General features: G+C 30.2%; 1 protein-coding gene across 1 annotated transcript in view; it reads left to right on the forward strand.

Annotated features, from left to right (window-relative positions):
* The first annotated feature begins 1,103 nt into the window (after positions 1-1,103).
* The window catches only part of LOC130451494 (eukaryotic translation initiation factor 2-alpha kinase), a 28,194-nt gene continuing 9,465 nt past the window's right edge, over positions 1,104-19,832 (forward strand). The window contains exons 1-10 of the mRNA XM_056790534.1: positions 1,104-1,300; positions 1,385-1,505; positions 1,686-1,836; positions 2,253-2,424; positions 2,479-2,785; positions 6,095-6,278; positions 11,102-11,534; positions 14,396-14,536; positions 14,700-15,234; positions 17,830-17,971. Of these exons, the coding sequence (XP_056646512.1) occupies positions 1,203-1,300; positions 1,385-1,505; positions 1,686-1,836; positions 2,253-2,424; positions 2,479-2,785; positions 6,095-6,278; positions 11,102-11,534; positions 14,396-14,536; positions 14,700-15,234; positions 17,830-17,971 (2,284 nt within the window). The 5' untranslated portion in view covers positions 1,104-1,202. The remainder of the gene's footprint in view (positions 1,301-1,384; positions 1,506-1,685; positions 1,837-2,252; positions 2,425-2,478; positions 2,786-6,094; positions 6,279-11,101; positions 11,535-14,395; positions 14,537-14,699; positions 15,235-17,829; positions 17,972-19,832) is intronic.

Consider the following 19,832-nt stretch of genomic DNA (forward strand, 5'->3'; position numbering starts at 1 on the left):
ACTTTCACAACGAACCAACTATGTTTTTCTATATCCAGTCAATTGTTAAAACGAAATTACCACATTAGATACGCCTAACTCGAATAACTTACTGACTGCGCCAATAATAATTTTGGTAGCTCGAAGTAGCTTTTTAAAAATATGTACTATTACTATTATAAACATTTTAAGACAAAAACTGGTTGAGTCAGGGAAATCAACTGTAGGATATGTGCCGTCAGCATATTCTTATGGGAACCTATGTTGGGTGACATAATTCAAATCTGGTCTGTTTCGGACCAGATCAGTACTTTTGTATCACTGCACTCACTAAAGCCTAGAGAGTATCCAAAACCAGTTAAAATACTATAAAAATTAAAAATTAAATTGCGTTACTTTAGTATACTAATGTTACGTTTTTCGTCTAATGTATTTTCTATTTAAATAATTCTTGCGGTTTAGTAGCCAAATCCATATTTTAAACTTTTTATAAACTAAGCATTTGTAGATCCAGTGACATCAACTAGAAATCGCCAATTTTGATGATTCTGATTCATTCTACTGATAAATATATATATATATATATATATATATATATATATATATATATATATATATATATATATATATATATATATATATATATATATATATATACCATTATGCAGCATGTCTGGAATTAAATATTATTATATATATATATATATATATATATATATATATATATATAATTCCAGACATGCTGCATAATGGTTTAATTTTGCTTATATACTAATTATTACCTCTTACTATTACTTATAATAATTTTGTTATTTATTGTGGTTTTCTTCTGAATATTGAAATTTTATTCTTTTTGTATCTTTATTTAGTTATTTTTATGTTTCTTTTTTAGTTTTTACAAGCTTTTGACTACTACAAATAACAAGTTTTTGACAATAAAGCATTTCTCTTCTCTCAATAATTGTATTATCAATATCAATTAAAATTTTGCCGCTTTCAAAACTACTTAGTTCTTAATTTTGAAAGATGATGGATCCATTAATACCACATATTTTATACTTTTATGAATGCGACCACTTTATCCAACTAAAGTATTTAGGAACGCAATTATCTCGCTACGCGATGACGTATACTTAATATGTCAATTTATTTGTTTGTTGTTTGTGTACGATTTTGACATTTGAACAGAGTTAACATGAAATGCTGTTCTCATTTTTTCAGAAATGAAATTTTTAATAATATCATTTAGTATTTTAAATTTTATATTTTTTTTAAATGCAGACATTCCGTCGTTACCACATTGCTCTGAAATTGAATTAGGGTGAGTGTTCCATATTCAACTTATGATGTGGATAATTTTTTAAAATGTAAATGATTTAATCCAAATATTATGTTTCTATTATAGCTTGCTGATAGTTAGTACTTTAGATGGAAAAATATCTGCATTAAATTCTAACGGATCTTTACTATGGGAATTAGACACAGGACCAGGTCCCTTACTCTTATCAAATATACATAATCTAGAAGTAAGAATTTATAACATTCAAAATCGCATGATAGTTAACATTTTGAAATTGTTCACTTTCTTAAAATACACTGAAAGCTATGTCATACATTTTTATTTGCAGTGAAAATTATTTATTTTTTATAAAACTTATTCATTTTTGAATTAGTATTTTACATCTGAAAATACTTATATTTTCCAGCTAAACAACAATGGAGAATGGATACGTATGATACCTTCTCTCACAGGTACATTATACAAATTTGATGGTACAACATTAGATCCCATACCAATCACTGCAGAAGAGCTCCTCAAGTCATCATTTAAGTATTCAGATGATCTTGTAATTGCAGGTAAAACAGGAAACAAATAAACTCATTCTAATTGACTCCTGATGAGGTCTTAATGCACAATTTCTCTCAAAGACCCCAAGATTTTCACACTAAATTAAAACACTTCCAATGAACTATTTATCAATAATACAATAACAACTTTCCCTCACAAATCTATTCAGCATTGCTTGTTTGATTTGAATTATATAGATGTTTTTCAACACCTCTCTTCATAAATTAATTTACAATTGTACTTGATAATACTGCACACACTGTTTACACCAACACTCAACACTGTCTGACGCGCATTTTGATATCCAAGTTGTACTCTATTAATACCTAAATATATAAATATTTTTTTTAATTAATATGAAATTTAGAAGAAGAAACTAAACGCACTAGTTTGATCTAGCATACTCTTTATTTTGTATTTACAGGTGGTATTGATGTTAGTACATATGGAGTAGGTTTTCGTACTGGTACATTTTATTATGAATGTAATGCTGTGAAATGTTCTAATTTAGAAGAAACAGATACAGATGATGTACTTTTGGTAGAAAGAAGTACACATACAATAAGAGCAATAGAACCAAGAACAGGCAATGAAAGGTATCCATGTTTCATATTGCAAGTATATATTATTTTTAATCATTTATTTTTCAGATGGAACTTTAGTGTAGGCCTGCACAACATAAAATTGTCTAAAATTAGTTGCATTAACCTAAATTCAGACTTATTTAATTGGAATATTTCTGCCATTGTACCAGAAGGAGAATTGAAAGTATATGTTACACATAAAAATGTGGAACATTTATGGACCTATGTCTTTCCATCTCCAATAGTAAGAATATGGAAATTTTCAGGCAAAGATGTGTCAGAAATTGATTTGTTTTCTTTGAAAAATGCTCCCCAAGTTGTTCCAGATAGCTCTATTTTTCCATCCATATATTTGGGCATGCATAAGAAGCAAGTAAGCAAAGTCTTGGAAAAATATAATAAAATGACATAGTTTGCTCAAATTGTTTAAGCAGTATTGATTGATGTTCTAAGTACTAAGAAGTAATTAGTTATTTATAATTATTTTTCATTGAATATCTCTAAAAATGAAATATGATGATTATTGTAAGTTGTGGCAATAAAATACCAAAGTGTACTTCTTAATACATATTCCGAGCTTTCGAATACCTATGTATTCATGATCAGGGAATTAAAATTATCATTAAAGTATAATGTAAATGTGTATTTTATATAAATATAGAAACATCAATTAATAATTTTGGTACTAAGTTGGTATTGTGGTATTATATAGATATTTATAGTATAAAATAATAAATTTGTATTATTTAAATATTCAAAATGACCCATGAGAGCCCAAATAATTTTTTTTCGCTTTTTGTCATCTTTAACTAGTTTTTCTACCAACATCTTACTAAACTAATACAGAAAGTACTTTTTTTTCTATAGGAACGTTTGTTTTTTTAAAAAAACATGTATTGCCAAATGGGAACGCTAAGCAGAAATAACTACAGAATTCCAAAAATTTTAGTAAAAATAAAAAACTTAGCTTTTTGTAGAAAGGATTGTATTCTAAACATTGCACTTTTTACACATTGTCCTCATTATAGAGTAGCATCCTTCACCTGCACATCTTTTCTTTATCTGGCACACTTATCAAAATGTGGTAGAGTCTATTGTATCTGATGTCATTGCTTACCCTGTTAAGTGTAATGCTATTTATTGAAGTCTTCTGGCAGATTTAGGGGAAGTTTCATACCTGTTAAATATACTTGCACCAATTCACGTTTAAATTCCAGTTGAGTCTTCATTATTCTTCTCTTTCTGTAAAGTAACCAGGCATTTGTAATGGAATCGTTTATTAACCAGGTGAATATGAGCAAACAATCATTTTTTTGAACAGATACTCACTCTGTATCAATTGATATTCTCGTCCATAAAATCGGTACCCCCCATACCTTCATTATATTCGTCAATTGCATAGGGTCTGTCGATATGTATGTTTTTTTCAGCTTTTGAGTATCGTTTTATTATCGTGGTGGGATGGGTACCGAAACAGGTGCTCGCTATGGTAACAAAGTTGTTGTCTAGCCATCTATTTAAGATAACGCCATTCGTTCGCTTTAGCGTAGATTCATGTGCTCCTCTTTTATATTGCTACTCATGATCTTTTTGTTAGGGAACAGACAGTCCTTTGAGATCTTATTATCGCGGATAGTAACTGTTCCTGTAAAACCCTAAGGTAGACTAACAGGTTAAAGTTTGTAAAAAGGTTATCAAAAAGGAGGTTGTATATTGTTTCTCCTTTGCTATTTCTGCTAACATTGAAACAAATGGGACTGTGCAATTTCCAAAAAACTGTTTGTCTTCAGTACTGCAATTTTTATTTTTAGTCTGGTACATATCACAGTCCACAAGATATCCAGATGATGAACATTCATCACTAGAACAAAAATATGGGTCGCCATCTGGTGACTTCTCTGGTTCCAAAATCATTACTGGAAAAAAGGGGAAGAAAACGTACTAATAATCCTAATAATGGGAAAAAATATATTGCAATAAAATTCATGAATATTGATCAATTACAACGGGCAAAATGTCCGCTGGTTCGTTCATCGCTTTCACTCAAGAAAAAAAGAAATCAAAAATTCATTACAATTGGCAGCGTAGAAAAACAAACTCAATGGCGGTATCGTTTTAGAATATTAGCGGTGGAAACACGAAATCATTGCAAACTGCTCTTCAAAAGTAGAAAGCTACTATCTTAGGGTAAACACAAGTAGGCTATTTATTGACGGTGGTGTGGTTTAACAATCGCAGAATTGCACAGAAATTTTAGTAAGGTTCAGAAACAAAATAATAAAACAGCTGTTAATTACGAGGCCTATCGACGCATTTTCATTCATGCTTTTAATATTGGTTTTTTTAGGCCAAAGAAAGACTTTTGTAACTAATATGTTTCATATGAAAATGCACCAGAAGAAGAAAAAATAAAATTAAATGCCAGTCACAAGGCTTAACAAAGAGAAAAGATATTGAGTAGAATTGCAAAATACAAATATTGTATGTACCTAACCAGATTTTTATGCCCTTTAAGAAATCCATCAGATTTTTTTTCACCTCTAGGCTAAGTTGCTAAAATTTCACGGTTTCCAATGCAAAAGAGCGACAAACTACGTGCTATTTTCTTGAAGAAGGCTTGGGCAACTGGGAATCTACTGAAATAAGATCATGTGAATATTCATATGTGATAGAAGTTGCTAATAAATATCCTAGCTGTGACGTTATGTTATGTTATGAATTTGTTATTCAGATAATTTCTGTGGTCAGAAAAAAAAACGATTCGTATTCGCAATGTATCACTTTGCGATTAAAACATCAAACATAAATTCATTACAATACAACTTCCTGATATGTGGACATATATCGAACGAAGGCGACACAGCACATTTAATAATCGAAAAAAACCATCACAGGAGCCAAAAAATCTGGGCCTATCTATATTCCTGAACGACACATATCCATAATAAAAGGATCGAAGAAGACAGGGAAAACATTTTTGGTGAGAGAAATGAATTACAGCAGTTTCTTTGATCTTATGGTTTTGACAGATAATATAAATTTTAACAAGTAAAATTGTTAACGGCGATGCAATTATAGTTAGTGGGCTTATGAGTATTAAGTGTATAAAAAACTGCGCCAATGATTAATATCGAACTGATTTAAATAACCTTAGTATATCTTTTAGATTTTGAAAAAACAAATTTGTAAAAAATTCAACGTTATCAGTAACGACCTAAACCAACCTATAAACGACATTCATAACGACTTAATCAAACCTAGCCTTAACCATGACGTATTTTAATTTTAAAATTCAAATGAATTCTCCAAACTCATTAAACTCGATATTAATATCTACTGTCATTTTGAATATTATATTTTGAATTATACCAATTTAATATTTTATACAAAATTAAGAACTACATTTCTCGATTAATTAATTTAAATGATTCTATATTAGAAAGAGTACACTTTGGTATTTTATTACCGCAGTTCAACAACTTCTTTTGAATTATCATTTTTGGTAAATGTTAATGTTAATGAAATCAAATTTTTTCATATCCTGTTTGATAATTAAGTTTTTTGGTTTTGTTTCTCAAGTTGGTTTCAGACTGTTATTATTGTAAAATTTACATGTATGTTGTATTGATTTCATATATTACAAATAAATGCCTGTCAACTTACAAGTATATTTCTCCCTTAGCTTTATATCCGCGAATCGCCGTTGATGGTAAATGCCATTCGCAGTCAACTAAGTAGAAGAGTGACTGTAACTGAAGATACCAGTATTGCTAAGATACCATGGAAACCAATTCCGGCATCTAGAGTACATAATGAAGAAGACTCAACTGCTCTTTCCGTTTTAAATGCATCAGAATATGTAAACGGTAACTTATTTTATTTAACAAAAATATTGTGTAAAACATATTAATTACCTACACTTAGGGCTTTTTGGACACATTTTTAAAACCCCCTACCCCTGGTGTGACGTCACTAATTTTTTAAATTCATGCATGTATTTAAAAATACGATAGGTAACATCTCTTATTTTTTATGTGCTTGTATGTCTTGATTAGTGTCTTTGTATTAGGGATGTCCACATATGCTACACGATCTTTCAAACATGTATGATTCGACTATAAAACAATAACTGTAGTATGAAACTTGTTTCATATGAGATGATGCTCGGAGATCTACTGATCACTTTAGTAATAAAGGAGCAAACTTAGCCTCGTTGTCAGTACTTTCTGTGACTACATAACGTCGTGTTGGTTTATATGTGAGAGTCTCCCATTGTACTATTTGTAAGAAATATAGTAACTTACGTAGGGACTTAGCAAGCCAAGTAAAATTATTTTTGATCATAGCTTGAACTATCAGCCAATACATTTCCCGCACTTCCAAAGTTTGTTTTTCTTTATTCAAATCGGTAATTCGATTATTTAAATCAAGATGTGACCTATCTCTGTTGAATGCAGTCCTTTCTGGCACCTTTTTAGATAAGAAAAATGCATCTAAATCAAAATCTCCACAATATTTCAAAGCTGAAATTATGACCCACTCTTACCCTGGATTTTCATTCACTATCGCATATGGAAATAAAAACAAGAACCTTTTTAAAAGTCGGTAATTCAGGAAGCTTATGATTTTCGCTGGTGTGAATGTATGCATTGGAAGCTGGATGTTTCTCACTACGAATTGCAGTATATGTAGGCCCAAAGTACGCCACAGCACACGACCTTCACAATTTTTTTGATTAAACTACCCGCATAGACAGATGGAATATGTTTCAATATTTCTCAGCGACTATAAAATCATCATCTAGCAATTAGACTCTCGTAATAAAGCAGCATTAATATTAGAATTTAAGCGTTAGCTGTGGTAATACCTAAAGGTACTTCATCATCTATCGATTAAAAAACTTGGTCCGGACCAAAAATTCAAGCTACCGATTCAAGATTTCGGTGCAAAATTTGCCATCTCTATACTTTGAATGTAATGAATCTTGATTGGAACAGTTCCGACGTGTCTTTAATGTTCTTCCATATTGACTCGCTTGGGAACACTTCTCAAATACAATCCTGACCGACTGATAGTATTATCTTGTTTGAATAATTCAGCTTTCAAGTCGTCTAATGTTTTACAATACTTAGATAATTACGGCGTGGATCATTAGCTGGACCATCAAAAATTGATTTTATTACTTCGAGTGAACGGGAATAATTTTCTTCAACTCTAGGCCGACAGTATTTCGATCCTTTAGAGCAGGGGTCTCCAAACTACGGCCCTCAGACAGATTTTGTCCGGCCCGCGGAGAACTAGCATACTTGAAAACTCGTTTTAGAGAACATATTTTCTATAGCAAATTAAATTTAGTTTACTGAAATATTCTTATTTTATGTTGAATAATTATTAATATGACATCTACATTGATATGGTCATGAGCTAACTACTCGTAACATTGTTGTAGGCTTATTGTTATTGTTTTTGTTGGATAAAGAAACACAGAATTGTAATGAATAAAGACATGTATAATATGCAGAAAATTGAACTTCAGTATATAATAACTAACAAATTATTGAAATGAATCCAACTAACATTTTATACATTTTAAATAAAAACATAACTTATAACAAGCATAATGACATATGAAATACTAATGAGATTTATGTAATTGAGATTTTCCACTGACAATAGCTAATAGTTGTGGACTAATTTTACTTGTACCAATTATTAAAAGAGATTTAAGATGCTTATCAGTTAATTTAGATCTGCAAACATTTTTTGTGTACTTCATTTTGGAGAAGGTCTTCAGGTCTCACACAAATAAGTAGTAGCAAAAACAGAAAACAGCCCACGAGAAAATTTATGCAAGTTATCAAATTGTGTCAGTGGAAGACTCTTATAAAATTCCAACAAAGATGAGTTTGGATATTTGTTCCGGGGTTAGGGTTTCAATGTCAGTATCAAAAGGATTCTGAAAAATATTAATTTGATTTGCAATGGCATCAAAGTCCAAGAAACGAGTATCAAAATTTATTTTCAAAGCATTCAAAGTTTCCATTGCAAAATCGATAGGAAACTTAGTCTCAGTGGTGTGGCTGAATATTTCACATGTTTTAAAATGTGAAAAACGTTTACTTCATAGTTGTGATTGAAACAGTGTCAATTTCTTCCGGAATGATTTGATATTAGTATATAAAACAGGAAGATGCTGGTTTTCTCCTTGCAATCTCAAATTCAGTGCGTTCACATGTTTTGTCAAATCAACATAGAATGCTAACTTCCACAGCCATGCGTTGTTTTGTAATTCAGTAAGAGGGCGATGCTTTTCATTCAAAAAAATTTCGATCAATGCTTGAAGTTTAAAAAAGCGCTGAAGAATTTTCCCACAACTAAGCCAACGTACGGCAGTATAAGGTAGGTCATTTTCTGCAAAATCTTCAATAAACTGTCGGAATTGTCGGTGATTCAGCCCAAAAGATCTGATAAAATTAACAGTTGATATGACTGGTTTCAGAACTTCAGACATATCCAAACATTTTCCGCACAAAGACTGTTGAATGGTACAATGTAAGACTAATAGTTTTGAACCACCGTCATTTTCTACAGCCTTTGACACAAAAGCGACCACTCCTTTATCTTTCCCACTCATGTTTTTGTTTCCATCAGTTGTAATACATTTCACGTTTTTCCATCGAAGGTTCTTTTGATTAATGGCCATTTCAGCTCCTTTAAAAATATCTGTACCAGTAGTTGTGCCATGAATACTATACATATCAAGAAGTTCTTCATAGCTTTTATCTACTCCTCAAATATAAATCAACACCTGAGCAGTATCTGACACATCCCTTAACTCATCCAATGCCAAAGAAAACCACCACTCAACATGTCCACTTTTGTGTGTTTTAATAAATTTACCTTTTTAGGGCACATTTCTTCGGCTACTGCAATTATGCATTCTTTGATCATTTCTCCAACGGTGAATGGTTTTCCACGTTTTGCAATTTCAAGAGCCACACGAAAGCTGGCACGAGTTGCAGCATCTTGTTCAGTTTTGAGTTTTGTAAATGAAGATTGCTGCGATTTCAATCCGCGCTTCATAGCTTCGAATTTTTCTGCCCGCAAACTTCCTGTATATTTTCAGTAATTTTGAAAATGTTTTGTTACATAATGACGTTTAATGTTATATTCTTTGCTATGATATTGCAAATCAAACATAGCGCCTTTGAATTTTCTGCATTCACTATCAATTTTTCGCTTCTTTTCCATACTACTAAATCACACACAAAAGCAACAATTCAAATCAAAATACTGTTACAAAGATGTCTTAAACACGCACAACACGTTTTAAGGAGGTACGCACTATTTTATTTCACAACAATGTCATAGGAACTGACTTGTGGTTGCGCCACTAGTCTTCTTATATATTCCAATTACTGCCATCTAGAAGTGAGTGCAAGACACCAGAACTTTCTCGAACCAACGAGATTATTCTGTACGTGCTATTAGCCCCATCTGTTAGCGATAGAAGGTACTACCTATTTCCGCTTGTGCCCACCAGATGTCGTGTCACGTTACTCCTCATGGCTCGTACTCTACGACTTATCTATCGGACTTTTTTTTTCATCAATGGACTATTTCACTTTTTACCACCGGCAACAATGATAATATGGTTTTGGCCCTCAGAACTTACTGGAGTAATAAGTATGACCCTAAAGCTGGAAAGTTTCGAGAACCCTGCTTTAGAGCAGTTGCTATGTGTTGGTTCAGGTACTATTTGACGTGATTGACATTCATTCAATTCTGTTATAACATCTTTTTCTGAAATGGTCTCTTTCTATAATTAATAGTAACAATGTAATATGAAACATATAGTACTCATACTATTCAATTTTTCAAAAACTACAGAACAATTACAAAACTGCGTAAAAATTGATTTAAAAACCCGAATAAACAAACACAGAAAGATGTAGCTACAGACTATTTTATAACATTCTAAATTAAAATGTCTAACTGACTTAGCTTAGTTTCCAATATTAGAATTTTTATAAAAAAAAATTTGAGTGCTCCTCTTGCATTAGAAGTTAAATCTTGCTGCTTGAGAAATAATCTCATAATGATAATGCTAATTAATTATAAATATGGAATAAATTCGTAAATTTTTTTTGAAGTTCTTGATTTCCAAATAAAATTCGTGTTTTAGTATTTTAAATTTTAATATGTGACGTCACAAAGCTCCAAATTGTCACACTATCTCATAGTACGTTTTTTAATTTTGAGTTCATTATTTGGGGCTGATTAAAATAAATTATTCTAATTAACTATCATCTATGGACATCTACCTATCACATTTTTTCAATTTTCAATCATTTGAAAATATTTCAAAAATTTATACAAACTAGAGTTGGTAATATTTCATAAATATCAACATTTTTTCGAACAATTGAAAATTTTAAAAAATGTCATAAGAATTCTCACAATGTGTATTTCCCTTATTATTCAGTTATAGAAAAAAGTGTATTGGTACCTTTATTTTTTGATGTTCTATCAGCTCTTGAAATGTATAATGACATATTTGTGAAGATGCAGAAGAAGGACTACGTAATTCCATAAATAGACAAATGATTTTGTTTTATGATAAACTAGTTATTTCCACCAGTCGCAGAGTGTAGCCACTGTTTATTGTCTTATATTCAACTATTTTTAGGGCAAGGATTTTACTTATATTCAGAGTCAGATTTAAATAGTAAGGGATGTACAAACAACAACACCAAAATGACAAAAAATAACACTGTACAGTCCACAGTTAAAGCAAAAATGAAGTCCTTGTATTACTTTTTGGCCTCGTATTGGAGAGAATTAATTCTCATGATAGTAACACTTTGCATATGTTTGTTTTTATTTCGTCTCCAAATGAAAAATGATAAAGAAGTTATAATAATTGAAAAACCTATAGAATCCCAGCATGTTTCTAGTCAGCAAAGAACTTCAGAGAGAGAAGGAGATTTCAGCTCAAGATATGTTAATGAATATGACACCCTTAGATGCTTGGGTAAAGGAGGTTTTGGGGTAGTGTTTGAAGTTAAACATAAATTTGATGAATGCTCGTATGCCATCAAAAGGATTACTTTACCTAACAAGTGAGTTATTTTTAATCAATTTTTTTAAATTAATCCAAAATATTCTCTTATCTAAATCATTTGTAAATTTGCAAGAATTTTCTATATTTTTTTGAAAAGTAAATCTTATAGTTGTGGCTTGGATCGACAGATTATATTTCTTCCAGGGGAATATTCAACAAGTTGTTTTTATCAGCTAATTTAGGTATTTGCATAGTGTTACCTATGCTGTCCATATATATGGAATAATTTCAATTTTAGCGTTATTATGTACTATGTTGTCTTGCCATTTTTTATTCTCAAATTGACAATTTACAACTTATTGGAAAGGGATTTCAGGCCTATGTCCAGCAATATAGTTTTTTGAATTTGGTGCAATCATAACTGAGAAAATTAATTTTTAAGATGTAAAATTTTGATAATGTTATCACAAAACTTAACGTAAAATGGAGATAATAATGTCGCATAATATTTAGAATGGATTTTTCAATGTACCTATCACTTCTTGACAATAACTGAGGCGATTTTGGAATTCTCGTACAAAATTTTGTATGACCTCAGGGGTTATTTTGTTAATTTCTTCCATTATCTTAACTTTAAAATCAGCAATATTGTTTGGTCTATTATAATATACTTAAGATTTTAAATAACCCCACAAGAAGTAATTAGAGGAGTCCAATCAGGTCATTCGATTGTTCCACGTCTTCCAATCTACCTATTGGGAAAAACCTCGTTTAAATAATTTCTAACTGTTGGTACTAAATAGATCGATCTATCTCATTTGGATGATTATCATTAGGAAAAAGTCTTTGTAATGTAGGCACTAAGAAGTTAATCAAAAAATCTTAATGAACCTCATTGTATCCTCTAAAAAATAAGGGCCGATAATTCACAAAGCTCTTGCCATCTATCAGGATCATCTTCATTTAACTCCTGAACCAACTGAACTTTGTGAGGGTGGTATTTTTCTTTATTCAAAACTCTCAAAATAGATAATTTACTTACATCACTGTCGGCGGTAAGTTCTCTAGTTGTCTTATACGGATTTTCCTCAATCTCTAGGAGTACATCTAACTTTTTTTCATCGGTAAATGGAACATTTCTACCTGGTTTTTTAATAATTTTTACATGTCCAGTTTCACGAAACTTTTTTCAATTTTGCTAATTGTATACTGCGAAACATGTTGGCCAGGGTATTTATTGTTAATATCATATCAATCATAATTAAAATGTCCATTCTTTGAGTCTCGGACAAATGGGCCATATTTAAATTTAATACGAGCACAAATATTTAGTAACTTTAAATACCTGAATGACAGCAGCCTACTAGATTCATATCAATTGTTTATTTGGCTCTTTGACTAATATTTAGTCAAATTTAATAATAGCTGCAAAGATTTTTTCCTGATGTTTAGCAGAACAAATACTAAAATACCTGATTCTTTCTAAAGTTTATTTTAATAGACCAGACAATATTGTTGATTTAAAAGTTAGGATAAAGGAAGAGGTCATACAAAATGTTGTACGAGAATTCCAAAATAAAAAGTTATTGTCAAGAAGTGAATGGTGGTCATTTTTAACATTTAATTTAATTGTAAAGAACATTGAAAAATACATTCTAAATATTAAGCGACATTATTATCTTTATTCTACGTAAAGTTTTGTGATAGAGAAATAAAAATTTTACATCTTATAAATTAATTTTCTCCGTTATGATTACACCAAATTTAAAAAACTTATTGCTGAACAGAGGACTGAAATCTCTTTTCAACAAAATGCCACACTTTCTTATTTAAAATTTTCAAGGGGGTGCATATAATTCAAAGGAGTGCTGGAGGGGGATAATACTGTAAATTGTCAATTTGAGAATAAAAATCGACCTATTTCAGGTTTTTTCACATAGTACATAATAACGCTAAAATTGAATTTATTCCATACATATGGACCACGTTGAATATCTAGTTCAACTGGTTCTGATATCATTTATGTAGGGTATTACCTCATTCATTTTGTTTGGTTTCAGACCCACTAAAATTATTTGAATTAAATGGACCAGTGTGTTTTTCTGGTTTACATTTTACTCCGCCCCATACTTCTATACCATCTGACGACACAAATGTATTATAGTTTTATGAATTAATATTGTCCTTTGATTTTATGTCGTTTTTGGTTAGGTTAATATGTTATTCCTAACTTATGGTCAACATAATTTGGCTTGTTCGTTGATATTAATTCGAATTTCATAAGCAATTTTATTGTATTAGTACAGTTCTTCGTCAAATTTTAATCAAAAGTGTCGTTCTTCCACATATAATTCAAAAATTATTTTTTTTTTATTTTGATGGTGTTGTCTCATTTTTTCCCAGTACATCACAGAATTCTTCATCTTCTAAGCTCTGCTTGATTTTGTTCACTATCCTGTGACACTGTTATATTGCTGGGTGATATTTTCAATCTGAACCGTTAGGTCAGAATGATATTTTCAACTGCTAATTTGTCAATATGATAGACTCGATAGTGCTATATTAACATACTTTTAAAAATATAAATATTATTCGAGAATTTGTTAAAGAAACAATACAGAATCATTAAATAGTTTGTGGAGTGATACGACGATTTCTTTACGACGTTCAGTTCTAGATAATGTTTTAGTGATAGTTTGACAGAATTTCTAGATATTCTGTTTTCCTACCATATGAAATTTTCATTACATGTGGAGTGGTGAACCACTGCTTAAGAAATTCAGCAAGTTTACCTGCTTATCAAGCTAGTCACCATTAAAAATTGAATACAGGCTTAAGTTCTTGTTTGGATATCACTGGCCATTTGAGACTATAAATACTTAATTGTTTATGGTATTTAAGTAAGGATTCTTTTTTTAGAGAAAAAGATAGAGATAGAGTAATGCGCGAAGTTAAAGCTTTGGCGAAATTGGAACATCAAAATATTGTTAGGTATTTTTGTTCATGGGTTGAGAGTCCACCATTAGCTTGGCAGCAAGAATATGATAGAAAATGGCTAGGGTAATTTTTCTTATTTCTATAAGGAACACAAGTTACAGAATAACTGAGGATGACTAGCAACCATAGTCAAAACATCCGTTAAATAGTGTAACTTATGTTCTCTACAAGTAATATTAAAATTTTCTTGGAATTTGTATATATTTAATATTTTATTATATTGTAGTGATAAATTAAACGAATCTTCTATGAACACTACAGCCGAATCAAAAGTTAGACGTTGTAAATCAATTTCAATAAGTATAGATGAAATCTCTTCTAGTAATTTTGACACTGATTTACGCAATATAGTCACAAGCAATAATGATGATGATGCTGATTCTTTTATTGTGTTTGAAAATGAACATGACAGTAAAAATAATTCCAATTCTATAACAGATGTTTTAAGCCAGAAGGAAGTTTCAACGCAAAGAACAAATGAAGTTTCTCATACAGGGCATCCAACCAAAAAAATTGACAGGAAGGTACTTGAGAGCAAACATCATTCTTGGAATGCTTCGCAGAAAAAATTAATCACTTTTAACAATGACCCACCAGTATTTTTATATATTCAGATGCAGCTATGTAAAAAAGAGAGCTTAAAAGAATGGCTGGCTGATCATCAAGAGAGAGATTATAATTTCGTTATTGATATATTTTCTCAAATATTAGATGCTGTTCAGTATGTCCATTTAAGAGGTCTCATACACAGAGATTTAAAGGTAGGACATAACAATGATATAAATGATTTCATAAAGAATAGTTTATAAGTTAAGTAATAATGAGCTAAGTAGCAATAAATCCTCTTAATTGTCCCTTGTATTAGGTAGTGGATTGGCTGTTCTCCGGCAATCCAAATTTTCAAAAGGTCAAAACAAAACACAATTCAAAACTATGCAAAAGTTTATTTATAGATATCGACATAACTCATTTTATTTATTTTGTTTGAAATTATTATATAACAAATCTGTAAAAATTTTGACAACTGGTGAAAGATAGGAAAATATCATTTTCTGCTTTTTATGTTATAAGGTTATGTTAATTGACATTTGACTTTGAAAATTATTTTTATTATTCCAAGATTAAGAAAAAAGTTATTTTATAATGACATATCATTTATTATTAGAAAATCTACCCTACTTATCTGGTATTTGAATTATCTTATTAGGTATACAGGTAAATATTTTATATATATTCCTCATCAATGTTATATATAATGAAATTATTGATATTGTGGACTAAAATGGACTAACTTTAATATATTTCCCCAGCTTTCGAATGTATTCATCGTCTGGGGCTGAAATTATGGCCAAATACAATATAAGAAATATGTATAACTATAATAAAATTTTACTTACAATCATTAATGTGGTTTTGAATTGTATCATGCCCATAATTTCAGTCCCAGACGATGAATACGGGAGTATTCAAAAGCTCGGAAAATATATTAAAGTTAGTCCACTTTGGTGTTTCATTGCCACGTTCCCAATAAGATACCGCATACAGGGTGATTCATTAAGAATGTCCAATCTCTGAACTGTAGATTCTAGACCTCAAAATGCCTAATGCAAATATTGCTAGTTTCCGAGAATGTTAAATTTAAATTTTGATTTTTGCAATAATTGTTTATGTTTTCACAATTTCTCTTTGAAAATTGGTAATTTTACGTTTTTTGACATGAGGAATCATAATTTGCACTCTAATTTAATATTGCTAATAGAGGTCGCTAGTTACACTTGTTTGTGTTAAATAAATCAAAGTAAACTTTTTATGGGCTAAATTTACAACTAAAATAATAAAGAAATATTAAAAAGCTTTAAATTCTACAAAAAAAAATTACTCTTATTTGATTCGTGTAACTCAATCGGTATCGAGTGTTTGCTTCTAAAAAGTTCAATAAATTTTAATTTTTTGACGAACCACATATTTTGTCTTAAAGCGAGAGGTATATCCTCTAGTAATTCGTGTAAATGTTTTTGAAGAAAATCTAAATAAAGAGGTCCATTTAAATTGGTTGGCAGTTCAAAAGGACCTATTAAATACCCACCTATTACACCACACCAAATATTAACCTTAAACTCGTGCTGAAAATGTTTTTCCCTCATAGCATGTGGATTTTCAGAATCCCCCAAATGATTATTTTTATAATTAAATATTCCTCTTCTGGTAAATGTTGCCTCATCAGTAAAAAGATTTGTATTCAGAAAATCTGGGTTAACATTTTGTTTATCTTGCAAAAAATGGGCAAATTGTAGACGCTTAGGTAAATCTTGAGGTAATAAATTCTGAACAGGAGTGTAATGATATGCATGAAACTTTTCCCTCTTCAGTATTCTAAAAATAGATGATTGGCTTATACCTGTTTGCAGACTTAATTGACGAGTACTGATATCTGGATTCTCCGTAACACAAATTAAAATTTCATCTTCTTCATCGGCAGTGATTTTTTTTGTAGCACCGTGTTCAGCTTTAGAGCGTAAAGACACCGTTTCACCCAAGCGGTTGTAAAGATTTCGGTACAGTTTGTAATTGGCTTAATTCACGAATGTGATTTTGATATTAAGAGATCTTTACGAAAGCGGATTATAAAGTGTATTCAAGTAAATGGTGGGCATTTTGAGCATTTACTTTGAAGTTTTTTATTTTTGCTTACAAATTTGTTATTGTTACATATTTAAGGAATAATAAATTTTATTTATGAAAAAATTAAAATTTATTGAACTTTTTAAAAGCAAATAACTTGATAACCGATTGAGTTATACGAATCAAAAGAGAGTAACTTTTTTTGTACAATTTAACGCTTTTTAATATTTTTTTTATTATTTTAGTTGTAAGTTCATGACAAAAAACGTAAAATTACCAATTTTCAAAAAGAAATTGTGAAAACATAAACAATTATTGCAAAAATCAAAATTTAAATTTAACATTCTCGGAAACTAGCAATATTTGCATTAGGCATGTTGAGCAGAATCATCATATTTTGAGGTCTAGAATCTACAGTTCAGAGATTGATCATTCTTAATGAATCACCCTGTATAAATATATATATATATATATATATATATATATATATATATATATATATATATATATATAATGCATATGAAATTTTATTACGAAACCAAAATATATATTACTTTGGTATTTTATTGCCACAAACACATTATAATAAGTCTGTTTACTTTAAAATCAATAGTGAGCAATCTATTACCGGCGATTTCACTTAAGCCACTTTCACTAAGAAATTTTTTGCTCTAATTAAAAGTTATTAAGCCGATTCGTCTGTCACTTGTCTTAAAATAAATAACATTTTGTAGCCGAGCAATATATTCTTTTCTTTGGATGGACAAATCAAAGTTGGCGATTTTGGTTTGGTTAAAGATATAGAGGACGCTTTTGATTTAGAGCTGATTAAAAAGGGGACACCATCATCATATAAAGGTCATACAGTGGAAGTTGGTATGTATATCAATCATTAATGTTTAAGTAATATTGGACACATTTATTGTCAATTATTGTCACACTTTATATTTTAAAAAAATTAGTGTTACCAATTGCAATTACAAGTCCAGTCCTGTTTTAGTTTCTTGTCCAACTATCTTATTGATCGCCATGCTGATGCCAATGGTAGATGTATCATACTATTAATAAAAAAGCATCAAATTACAACTCATATAAAATAATTTATCAATTGAGCAAATAGCAGTTCTATTTCATGATAACATTTCAATATCAAGTAACAACCTGCCTAATACTAGAGAAATTCATTTGTATGATGTAATTAAAATGCACTGACCACTTTTTCCTACTTACTTCACTTAGCTTTGATATTTTTATTTTTTAACCGGTCAAATTTGAGGTTAAGAAATGTTTCACTTTGTTTGGTTGGTTGCAGCCATGATGCACTGAGAAGAGACATTATGCAAATGTCAAGCGACGTACATTATTCATCTATGCAATATTTTGACCTTACAAGAAATTGTATGCAATTTCTTATAAGTTGTCTTGCACCTATTTTCTAGACATTTTACATAAATGACCCAAACTTGAATCAGTTTTCTTATTAAAGTTCAGAACCCTAGATGGATATAACAACATTAATAGTTATCAAGCTGGTATACATTGTAGAGTTTCCCTTGATGATTATAAATAAATCATCGAAGGTAGATAAACACAATTTAAAAGAATTTATTTATTACTTTTTATACTCAGGAAGCTCCCGACAATAAAATTTATGTTTAACTATGTGACAACTCGCTAACTAACTAACTGCCTGACATGTTTTTAGAATTTCTACATAGTGTGAATTACTATGATAAGCGAAATTTTATAGTGTCGTCAGCTTCTTCTAAATGGTCTTCAGGAAAATGGATGCCATAATTCCTCCCTCCTGAAGTTTCAGCTTCCTTGGGGTGCAGCTAAGAAAAGGTTTTCTTGGATTGGTTTCTTCCATCGGATTATTTTAAGGGCCCAGTATAAACATAAAAGGATTAGGAGAAAATAAATTATTATTGTCCAAGTGTTTGAAAAATAAGGAGGTGTGGTGTATAAATCTTAAAAATTAGATTGCTTCTTATGATTATTTCTTGGAGGGTACTGAGGTCAAATAGGTTTATTTCTGGAAGGCTAAAATTGGGATTTTTGTTAATGTACATAGTTATGATTGGGTATGTACATCCTGGAATAAAAATGGGTTGGCCATTATTTATAATAGCTTCGGAATCTGTAAGTGCCAATGTAGCTGGATTTATTCTTGTTGATAAAAGCTGATGTTCGTTTTCTTGGGAAGAACGACAATCCACTGATTCATTCTTTATGTCTTTTGGATAATATTTGAGAGTTACTTAGGGGCATATGACGGCAGGCGGAAGAGGTCTTGAGATTTAGAAGTTGAACTTCGAAAGGACTGTTGAAGTTAAGTTGTTTTAGGTTCACTTCTTGGCACATATATTCTTGTCTAGCTAATTTTACGCATGGTTCATCCAAAAGTTTGTAGAACAGTTCATTTTTTAATAGCAACTTATTTTGAGAAATGATAACCTTTAGCTGATTCTCACTATGGTGTGGGATACAAATGATACAGCTCGAAATCAACAGGATATGTTACAGGTACATTCAAACTATATATATATATATATATATATATATATATATATATATATATGCATTATGTAATAATAATTTTTTTTAAATAGGGATATTGTTTATTTTTAGTTTTATAGGCATAAATATCGAATGCCTATAAAACTAAAAATAAACAATATCCCTATTTAAAAAAAATTATTATTACATAATGCACATATATATATATATATATATA

This window comes from Diorhabda sublineata, chromosome X (assembly GCF_026230105.1).
Source record: "Diorhabda sublineata isolate icDioSubl1.1 chromosome X, icDioSubl1.1, whole genome shotgun sequence".
Lineage (NCBI taxonomy): Eukaryota > Metazoa > Arthropoda > Insecta > Coleoptera > Chrysomelidae > Diorhabda > Diorhabda sublineata.